Here is an 11,669-nt window from a genome sequence, read left to right as displayed (position 1 = left end):
AAGACATCCAGAAACTTCCTGGCAAAGTTATATTTGCAGAGCTGTGTTCTTTAAGTAAATGTCCGGTTTCTTTTGTTTGGATTCTCTTCATTCTCTGAGAGTCGATACATGTGTGTCGAGCATTGTGCTTGCTCTCATTCCTCTCACACCATCATCTCCCCAGCCCCTCTGCCCTACAAGTCCATTTCCATACTTATGCTGTTTGCTTTTGTGACCCACTGATTTTAACTAGCAGTGTGCCCATAGGGTTAGAGCTGCCCATTGGAACCTGCTATGCTCATCTTTATGGATTTCATAGACAACTGAAGACAAACACTGCCCCTTTCCCAAGCAGCCACCCTTTGCTAAAAGCCCCTCCCCAAACCCATGCTTGGCTGATGACAGACCAAGTTTTGTGCCAGCCCAGTGCAGGAACCCGAAACTGCTTTCAGATCATGTTTGCAGATGCGTGGTTTTATTATTACTTTTTGATAAAATATACTTCTACATAACCAGAAAGATGCTCTAAAATCAAAAGGGTATGACCATGTTTTAAGAATCTACATTTTTAAATGTGGAACTCCACAGTTTAGTGTTTGGTAAGAAGGCATGGGACACATTTTCCAGAGACCATAGCAAACAGTAGAAAAGAGGCAGGGATCTCCAGATGGGCTACCTGGTCCCTAAGCTGCCTTGGACATTTCAAGTTACAACAGTTCTTCAAATGGAGTGGTGACTTTACAGGGGTTTGGGAGACAGGGAGATGCTCCTGAGAGGCATGGAGGTCTGGTGTCAACAGCCCTCCCTTGACATCCATTTTACTAATAACCAAACTAATAAGGCCAACATGAATGAGTGACTGAGTTTCTAGAAAAGACACAGACACAGAAATGACTTAGAATACGATGCATTTTATTTAAACACTGATTACATTTGGTCAGGATTTGATGTACTGAGAACAGAATCCCTTCAATGCAAACTCACCCCGCCCCCAACAATACAAATAGAACCCCTAATGTACAAAGTCACACACAGCTCATTCACACTCCCTGTGGTCCACTCCAGGAGTCCCATTGTCTGACAGGTTGCAGTTAACTTATTTTAGTCATAAGTGTCTGGGATTGTCAAAAGCAGAAAATATCCAGCCCCCAATTTCCAGATACAAAGTGAGACAAAGCAAACGAGCATGTCACAATTCATGAAAGACCGGGATTTACAAATGGAAACATCTAAAATCTGTGCATTAAATAAAAAGGCGTTGCAGGGGGAACGAATAAACATTGCCAATTATTCTTAAATATTAGGGTGACAACATTATTTTCATTTCGATAGAAGACATTTCCCATGTATTTAAGTTGATCTTTCTAAAGCAAGAGCCTGCTCTGCCAGGCCCAACAGCATGGTGGGAGTTTGGCTCTCCTCTTCTCTGGATTCTAAAGCAGCAGCAGGACAAGTCTCAGGATCATCATGAGGCTGAGTAAAAAGAAGAGGAGGAAAGAGGGGCAGTCACTCTGAGGGACAGAAGTGCCATGTACTACCCTGTCATGTCCCTGTGCTGTGGGCTCTGAGGGCTCTGTCACAGCCCTCCTTAGAGGAAGGAGGGGGGACTCATTTTCCTGTGTCCCAATCTCCCAGAAGCAGCTTAAAAACATTCCATGAACAGCTGAGAGAAACCAGACCTGTTGTTCGGAAAGGCTCAGCTGAGAGGGCTGAAGGGAGAAAGGTCAGGGAGAAATGTAAGGTTTTAAAAGATACTGAAGAGCAGTAACTGGGAAGAACCATCATGGGTGCTGGAGAGCTGGCTCGGCGGTGAGGGGCGCTTGCTGCTCTTCCAGAGGACCAGAGTTCCGTCCCTGCATCCATGGAGCTGCTCATACCAACAAATGATGTGCAACTCAAGCTCCAAGGGTCCCACCAACTCTTCTGGCCTCTGTAGGCATCTGCACACACACACACACACACACACACACACACACACACACACACACACACACACACACACACACACACACACACACACACTGCACATGCACACACACACACACACACACCACACCACAACACAACACACACGCACACCCATAGGCTTGCAACTGCACACACACCTTTTTTTTTTTTTTTTAATTCTTTTTTTTGGAGCTGGGGACCGAACCCACGACCTTGTGCTTGCTAGGCAAGTGCTCTACCACTGAGCTAAATCCCCAACCCCACACCTTTTTAAAAGAGAAAAGAAAGCCAAGGAGTAATGCACTGGGGACACTTAGGACAGTATCAGGAACTGGGTCCCCTCTTCATCATTCATGACTTTTGATCCTTCCCAGCATCAAAGCTCATCTTAGGTCAGGGACAGAGCTGCACAGTTGTCTTTGGCGCCTCTCCATACAAGTAAAGGTCACCACACTAGGTAAATGCAGAGCCACTCTAGAAAATTCTCCAGCAACAAAAAAGCACAAAACCACTCAGGAGGCTATAATTCAGGACAAAATCGACTGATACCTGAAGTATTCCCATCTTGTTTTTTGCCACAGACACTTCTAAACATTGGGTCAAATTATATTTGGGATTTTGGTCATGTTCTTATTTTATTATGATATTATTAATTTCCAATGGCACTAACTAGTTTTTAAAACATGATATGCAAATGCCTGGTCAATATTCCATTAAATGGAAAAATATTTATATTTCTCCTCTGGTGACTTTCTAGGCAGCTTTAGTTTTCCAGCTCATTATATTTCTTATTATCACCTTATTATATTTTCTATTAGAAACACAGCCACAGTGAACATTAGGCTTTGCATACTTCTCTATTGGAATAATTTCTGGAAAAGGAAAATGTGTCCCAAAGCGAGGAGATGTTTGTGCCTTTTGGCACACAAGGAGGGCAGCTTCCAGGAGGAATTAGAAACATTTCCTGTGGATTTCATTAGATAATATGTATTTAACTTTGTAGAGAGAGTCACAGGATCTGGGCTGGGGACGGAGCTCAGTGGCAGAGTGGTTGTCTGGCCTGTGCAAGGCCCTGGGTTTAGTCGTCAGCACTGAACAGTAACAGGTAACTAATAACTAGCTGTGGGAAGGAGAAGTGTTCCCCCATGGACTCATGAACTTGAACACTTGGTCCCCAGCTGGTGGCCATGTTTGGAAAGGTGTTGACACCCATAGGAAGTGGAATCTGGCTGGAAGAAGTAGGTCAGTATGGGGCAGGCTCTGAGGTGTTATAGCTTAGCCATCTTGTTACTCTCTCTGTGTGGACAGAGTGTGATCACTCCGTTTCCTGACTCCCAAGCCTGTCTCACCCAGTGCTCTTTGTCTTCTATGATATGATGCATCCCCTCTAGAATACAGTCTTGGAGTAAACCATCTTGTCCTCCACTGTGCTTCCTGTTGGAGCATTCTATCACAGGAATTGAAAATCAACTCATGGTCGTTGATTGGACTATGCTTGGCCCAGGGAGTGGCACTGTTTGGAGGTGTGGCCTTGTTGGAGTGGGCGTGGCCTTTTTGGAGGAAGTGTGTCACTGTGGGTGTGGGCTTTAAGACCCTCATCCTAGCTGCCTGGAAGCCAGTCTTCTCCTAGCTGACTTCAGATGAAGATGTAGAACTCTCAGCTCCTCCAGCCCCACGTCTGCCTGGATGCTGCCATGCTCCAGCCTTGATGATAATGGACTGAACCTCTGAACCAGTAAGTTAGCCCCAGTTAAATGTTGTCCTTATAAGAGTTGCCTTGGTCATGATGTCTGCTCACAGCAGGAAAACCCTAAGACATACACTGAACACACAATCAAATAAACAAATCAATAAAATGAATATGCTATATCCTAGTAAAGTAAAATGTAAGGCTATTTATGTTTAAAAACTTATCTCCCTTTGAAATTTAATGACTCAGACTGTCACTGTCCAACTCTCTAAAAGGGTCCTAAATGAATTTACTGCACTAGTGGATGAATCAACTGAAGGAGAACTTAACTGTCTATTCTGATAAAGATAAATACATACATCTGATTGAACACTAGAAAGTGCACCAGAGAGAAGCATTGTCACAGCAAAGACTGACGGAATCCATGGTGGCTTAAGTCTGTTATGCTAATACTTATCATAATAACTGTTTGACTTTTCAAATGATAATTACACCATTGTCTGTGTGTGTGTGTGTGTGTGTGTGTGTGTGTGTGTATGTGTACATGTATATGTACAAGTGTGGGTGCCTGCAGTGTTCAGAAGACACTGCCAGATCCCCTGGACCTGAAGGTACAGGTTGTGAGCCCCTGATGTGCGTTCTGGAAACCAAACCCAGTTCCTATTGGAACGTGACTGCTGGGCCACTTCTCTAGCAAGGAAATTAATTCTTTTTAAAAACATTTAGTTATTTTTATTTGTGTAATAATGTTTTGCCTGTGTGCTTATACGGAAGTTCCTAATACTCACAGAGGCCAAAAGAGAGTGTTAGATCCCTGGGGACCAAGCCTGGTCCTCTGCAAGAGTAGTAAGTGAACCTTTCCTCTGGACCTGTAGGACAGTGAAAGGGACCCTGGTTCCAGGTTGAGGAGGTTTGAAACCCCACTGGCCCAGAGGGACTGGACAGTAGGCGTTTCACCTGACTCCCAGGAAACCAGGCCAATCACTAGCCCGCAGCCCTCCAAAGATTTGTGACCATCAGTCACATAAGGGCAATGCCCCAAGCCCCTCCACAGGTAGAGGATGGGACCACAGGTCACATAGGCTCTAGATAGATCTCCATTATAATGAGCTACCTAAAGGTCTGGAGGCTAAGGCAAAGAATTTCCCTTCCCAGACTCCCCTCCCTGCAAAAGGTATTTAATCTCAGGCCCACGCTGAGAAGCGGGGAATGGCTTTCTCATCCACTTTCTGCCATGACAATAAATGCCTTGAAACCATGGACTGCTTCTTTTCATCAGGATCTGCCTTGGGGAGCCACAGAGAAGGCCTTTGCCTGCCTACAGAGCTGATGTCTAATCTCCTGAAGAAAGCCTCCCTGTGCTCCCAGGGGCACCAAGCTCAAACCTGAGAGCTGTCATCCAGCCAAGGACTATTCTCCGCGCAGGACCAGCTGGAGGCCCCTTCTTTCCCCCTCGACTCCAGGCTAGATCTAGCCCCTCAGGACCCATTCTGTTCTCAGCTCTTCCTCAGCGTCCCAGCTGTACCTGGATGCCCAAGAGCCTGAGAACCCGAAAGCCTCCCCTGGAGACTCCTGAGTCACATGCGCTGTGTCTGAGTTCAGGCCGGCACTTCCTGGAGCTGTGTCCCTGACACCCACCAGGAGGAGGCTAGCATGGGCAAGCAAGGTCAAACTTCCCCTGTGGCAGAGCAGACTCAGAGGGGTCCAGGGGGCGGGGAATGACAACTAATCCTACATAGACCCATGGACATTAATTCTGCACAAAAACTGCCAGAGCTTTGGCAAGCCTGGGCATATTCAGGGTGGTACTGCCATAGATGGCCACCACTCGGAAATGCTGGCAAAGGAAAGCATAGATCAGAATGGCTCTTACCTTAAGCCTGCGACTAGACCAGCAGGCATTACTTTCTTGGACCTCTTAAATCTCACACCCATTATGGTGGCCAGGAGGAAAGCTGTAACTGAAACCCAAATTCCATGAATTAGAATTTCTCACATTATCAATGCTTGCTAGTCAAGAGACTAAAAGTCAAGTACCTTCGGGGTCGGGTGGAGATAACCAACAGGCATGCTCTTAGTAAAGGCAGGAGAAAAGAAGGTAGAGATAAGCCAGCTTTGGTCTCTAAGACAGTCTTAAGGCATGGCTCTACATAGAAGCTCTCTGTGCCCTGAACATGATGACAATGTAAGGCTATATAAAGGTATTTTCACAGCAACTTGAAAAATACATATTAAATGTCCACCCAGGAAAATCTGGTCATAATCCCAATGTCTTTTCTGACTTAGTTTTCAGTATCCTGTGTTATAAAAACATGAGGCAGAAGAAGGCTGTGAGGACTATTATTTCTTACCAGTTCTGTCTAGAGAGGAACAAGAGTTATGTTCAGACTTGACACGGACTTACAGACACTTGAATTTCTCAGTTCATTCTCTAGTAAGCCTGGTATAGAGCATTCATGAAGGGGGCATCATCCAGGTGGATCCTCTGTAACTAGGGGATGACATTTCACTTACACAATGATACTTTGACATCCCGTTTGTCATTGGAGACACGGTAGGCTCCATAGCCAGCCAAAAGGCCTACAGAGAGCCCAGCAATCAGAGACGGAACTCCACCTGTGGGAGGAGAGAGAGAGGGGGGAGGGAGATTTTACATGAGCTGGAAAGATGGCTGAGCAGTTAAAAATGAGCACAGCTCTTACATGACCTCCTTGGGCACTTACACTGATGCGTCCATGCCCTCACATACACACGATTAAAAATAATGAATATCAGTCTTTTTAAAACAAAGAAGGGGAAAAGAGAGCTGTAGCCAGGTGTGGTGGTGCACGTCTTTAATCCCAGCACTTAGAAGGCAGAGGCAGGTGGATCTCTGTGAGTTCGAGGTCAGCCTGGCTTAAAGAGTGAATTCCAGGACAGCTAGGGCTTTGTAGAGAAACCCTGCCCCAAAAAAGTATGAGGGGGAGAGAGAGAGAGAGAAAGAGAAACAGGCAGACAGACAGACAGACAGAGACAGAGTGACAGAGAGAGAGACAGAGAGACAGAGAGAGAGAATAGCGCATCGAAAATGAATGTGATTCATTCCATCATTTTGCGTCTAATGGGTGCATTTTCTTGCTTGGGCACTATAATGGGATGAAGGCAAAGTACATGGACCCCTTAACAGGTCATTTCATGCAAGGCAAAGGAGCATGAACACCCAGCACTGCAGAGATAGGCCTCATGTAGTAGAGTAAGAAAGCCGTCCTTGAGCTGAAGGAGATTGCAACCCCATAAGAAGAACAGTATGGACTAACTGCAGCACCCAGAGCTCCCGTAGACTGAGAGTCCACACGGAGGGAGCCAGGACTGCAGATACCTGTGTAGCAGAGGACGGACTCGTCTGACATCAGTGGGGGGGAGGGAGACTTGGTGGCCTAGTTTAGGGGATGCTAGAGGGGTAAGGTGTGAGTGGGTGAGTGAGTGGGGCACTGTCACAGAGGCAATGGGGATGGGGAAGAGGGGGGATGGGAAGGGGGGCCTGGTGGAGGGGTAACCAGAAAGGGGGATATCATTTGAAATGCAAATGAATAAAATGATTGATTAAAAAAGAGAAAGGACGCCTTCCTCAGTTGCTCCTCTCCTTCCATCACTCCCTAGCCCCAATCTCCTCGGTAAGGTCTTCTTCCTAGAGGGATGTGATGACAGGAAATGAGTCCCATAAGTATTTTTACCTTACAAGTGTAAGGAGAGAAGTGCTGTGTAGGTTAAGCATCGGCTCTATCTTAAGTTATTATTTCCTAGCCTCAAGATATCAGTGTTAAAAACAAAATGGGGACTACACTGAGAGAGGAGAAGATACAGGCAGCCTGTGTCCAGTCAAGCCTCCCAACCCAACACACCTAGATAAATGCTAATAACTTCCTGTGCTCTGGGCAGAGAGGCATGATGGACACACAGCAAATAGTATGCACCTAATCCTTGCTTTAGAGAAGTCAACTAATTTAAAATCTTTTAGATTAGAATTCCTGGGTGGAAGGTAAATGTATTTCTACATTTTAAACACCCATAGGGAATTCAGCTATGCAATTGGGCTCACAACCGGTAGCCATCCATGCATGCATGTGGGTATAGACAGACAATCATAGTGTAACAGGACCCAAGGCCATAGAGGCCATGAAGACCTTAACACAACCGACTCCATTTTGAAAGTGCCACCTGGGCTGTAAAACTGAGCACCTGTCAAAATGAAAACAAAGGCCTAACCCATCAAAGTTGAGTATTATTCTGGGAAAGTCTCAAAAAGGACTAACCTTGCTTTTTAGCTTCTGTAGTTCTGCTTCTGGCTGACTGTTCAACTGAACTATGTCAACCCAGGACGAGGACTTTGTGTTTATAAGTTCACCCCGAGAAAGGCTTGAGGCTACAATGGGATCCTGACACTCAGTGTAGTCACTGGCTGGCTAGTAAACACTTCTGGCTCTAACACATGTCCGAGCAATCTTCTCTGATGAATATTCCACTATGATAGACAGACAGATGGACACACACACATACACACATACACACACACACACACACACACACACACACACACAGAGGGAGTGGGGAAGGAAGGAGAATCTATCCATACCCACTTAAAAGGCAGAAATAATCAGATATTCTTTTCAGTTCTGCAATAGAAGACATTCAGACACATCTTTGACAAAAGTAATTCTGTCAGGGTTAATGATGTTTTAGCTTTTGTGAAGTTAGTCTCCTGTCACGTTGGAAAAATAAAAGCTTAAAATTCCATGTAAAGGAAGAAAGAGTTACTTCGCTCAGTGACAGACATTTCAGCCCAAGGCTGGGTGTTTCCATTGCTTTGGGCCTGAGCTGAGACAGGTATCAGGAAGGTAGGAGCATGTGAGACAGGAAGCTTCTCTCTGTTGTTGTAAAGATATAAAAATAAAAAAGTACGGTGGTCTTTTATCCCCACTTGGTCCCACACTACAGAGCTCCAAGATACCTGCTGGCTGTCTTGCCAGAAACACACATCCCAACTCCGTGGCAGCCCAGACTAGCCACCCCACACTCCATTACACTTAAATCTACACCTGAAAGAACACAGAACACAATAATCTTTGACCCAACTGCTAAGATATAATTGCCCCCCTAAATATACAAAGCCCGGTAACATCCATCCCTTAAAAACATTGATAACCACCTGTAAAGGTACTGCATGGAATATTACGTCACCTGCCATGGCTTCTCTCCCTCTCCCTCTCCCTCTTGTCTCTCCTCTAGTTCTCTTTCAGTCTCCTCCTCTTCCTTCAAACTTCTCCCCTGCCCATCCTTCCTTCTCCTCCAATGACAGGCCTCCTTCTATCCTGTACCTGCCCCTCCACTGTATTTTACAAATTCAGTGGGGAGAAGGTTCTGGGGAAGTCACCTGAGTCCTGAGTATGTGACTAGGTAGCTATCCTTGAGGCAGCGGAATTAGCATCAAAATACAGATAACTCCAGGGCAAACCACAACATCTCTCAGCTTAGAGTAGTGAAGAAGAAGAAGAAAAGAAGAAGAGGAAGAAGAAGAAGAAGAAGAAGAAGGAAGAGGAGGAGGAGGAGGAAGAGGAAGAGGAAGAGGAGGAGGAGGAGGAGGAGGAGGAGGAGGAGGAGAAAGAAGAAGAAGAAGAAGAAGAAGAAGAAGAAGAAGAAGAAGAAGAAGAAGAAGAAGAAGAAGAAGAAGAAGAAGGAAAGAAAGAGGAGGAGGAGGAAGAAGAGGAAGGAAGAAGAAGAAGAAGAAGAAGAAGAAGAAGAAGAAGAAGAAGAGAGAGAGAGAGAGAGAGAGAGAGAGAGAGAGAGAGTGTCAGAGACAGAGAGAGGAGCAGGAGAGGAGTATATATCCTTTGAATCACATAATGCGAATACAATAGAAGGAAAAGGGTTAGAATAGGGAAAAATAACAACTCAGAATATCTTAAAGGAAACCAGAGAGGAAGATTGTGGGAAATTTATAAAGATGGTGACAAGATGCCCACAAAGTGCAGAGGAAAAGATAGGAGACACACTGAAAAGAACTGACAAGCCATCACAGTTCTAGACAAATCATCCCAGGAGGGGTGAAGGGAAACAGAAGTCTCACCCAGAACCTAAGTCAGGCAGCCCCAGAAAAAGCCCAGTGCCCTCAAATCTCAAACCTAGTTTAGCTGTAGGTTTTGGTGGGACACTTATTCTTCGGTCAGACAGACAGCAATAGAGAAGAATTCAAGTCTGTCATTCTGTGACCTGGGGGACAGGGACCAGGTGGGATCTTCAAAGGCAGTCTAGAGAAGGGGGTGGAATCTGTCAGTTGTAGACTGAAGAGGAAGAAGGTGGCTTGTTCGCAAAGGCACAGCAAAGGGTGACCTTCATAGTAGGTGATGAATACAGGAGAGCAAGGAAGGATTCTACTTGTCCAATAGCAGGCCAGCAAACCCTCTCTATACTATCAGGGGAGTCAGAAGGATCAGACAATAACCCAACCAGTCAGAAAACAACCACCCACTCATCATTAGGATAGGTGTGATGTCATACATTTTTAATCCCAGCACTCAGAAAACTGAGGCAGGGGGATCTCTATGAGTTTGAGGCCAGCCTGATTTAGAGGGTGAAATCCAGGATAAACTATAAAGAGGGACCCGATTAAACTCCACCACAGATCAAATGGACTTACAGAGATATTCAGAATATCCTATCCACCATATGCAAAATACTATATGCAAAAGTGCCTATAGTCTACAGTGATGTCTCTAAAATACTCCACAAGCAATCTACCCTTGCCTATAAATCATTTTTTTTAATGCTCTTAATTTTTAGGCTGGGTATGATGGCACACAACTTTAATCCCAGCACTCAGGAGGCAGAGGCTGGCAGATCTCTGTGAGTTCAAGGTTAACCTGCTCTACATAGTGAGTTCCAGGACAGCTAGGACTCACTATATTCTAAGAACAAACAAAATTAATTATAAAAAAGAATCCACATGTAAAACGACAGAAGTATGACTTTGAGGTTCTGAAAAGTCTAAATATTTATAACTGTAAAAACTAAGTAATTAAGTACTTTATATCCTTATTATTTTGTGGGGTTAGAAAATTATCATTTGCCCTTCAAAAGCTGAGCGATCCACTCTTATTTTCCTGCATATATATATATATATATATATATAAAATCAATTATTATAAAACAGTAAAATTTCTAATATCTACATTATGACACAGATCATTCTCAGGAGCAGAAAAGACTCTAACTTCCCATTCTTTTTTTTTTATAATCAAATATCCGTAAATAAAATGTTTTAGTTCTGTGTAAATAGGTGTAGGAAGTACATTGCCTTGAAGAAATTAAATTAATTATGCAATTCATAATTGCTGGTGACATTAGTTTTGTGAAAGCCCAGAAGGCTAGTCTGGGATGCTCTGCCATGACTGGCCCCACAGAACTTCTCTCTGCGAATCTCTCCCAGGGTGTGCTGGTTCTCAGCCACCGCTAAGACATCTTTAGCTTCTTGTTCTGCTCACAGATCCTCCTCACACGCCAGCACAGACACCAACTTTCCATTCAGTTCCTTTGACGGATTTGCACAGGATATGGTGGTGTCCACCTATAGTCCCAGCACTTGGGAGAGCAGAAGAAAGCTTTAGACTACCCTGAGCGACAGGAGACACTGTGTCAGGAAGGAAGGGAGTGAGGGAAGAAGGGAGGTAGAGATGGACAAAGGGAAAGGAATGTTTTGGCTTACCTCTCCGCTTATATCCCAAAACACTTCCAATTGTCACAAGGGCTGCATAACCAAAACCAATCAGGTCCATTGATAAGGATGCAAGTCTAAAGAAAAAGCAAGGGGTGTATTATCTAGTGTTTTGAAGACCAAATGTGTACACCAATGACAGCTATCCCACAAATCTATGGGATTTCTTTGGCCACCGAAGAAAGGAGGTTCGCAGGGGTCACCTAAGATCATCAGCATATCAGGTCCTTACATTACAACTCATAGCAAAATCACAGTTATGAAGTAGCAATGAAAATAATTTTATGGTCGGGGGCTCGCCACAAC

At 44.7% G+C, this 11,669-nt stretch overlaps 1 protein-coding gene across 1 annotated transcript; it reads right to left on the bottom strand.

Moving 5' to 3' along the window:
• Positions 1-870: 870 nt before the first annotated feature.
• Tmem14a (transmembrane protein 14A) lies at positions 871-11,439 on the bottom strand. The gene is made up of 4 exons (XM_032900854.1): positions 11,355-11,439; positions 6,131-6,232; positions 5,490-5,577; positions 871-1,452 (listed from the first exon to the last, which is right to left on the bottom strand). The coding sequence occupies exons 1-4, from the start codon at positions 11,422-11,424 to the stop codon at positions 1,413-1,415; spliced, it is 300 nt and encodes a 99-aa protein (XP_032756745.1). The 5' UTR covers positions 11,425-11,439; the 3' UTR covers positions 871-1,412.
• Positions 11,440-11,669: the final 230 nt, after the last annotated feature.

This window comes from Rattus rattus, chromosome 4, assembly GCF_011064425.1.
Source record: "Rattus rattus isolate New Zealand chromosome 4, Rrattus_CSIRO_v1, whole genome shotgun sequence".
Classification (NCBI taxonomy): domain Eukaryota; kingdom Metazoa; phylum Chordata; class Mammalia; order Rodentia; family Muridae; genus Rattus; species Rattus rattus.
The sequence above is the reverse complement of the archived record's forward strand: the minus strand, read 5'-3'. Positions and strand labels throughout refer to the sequence as shown.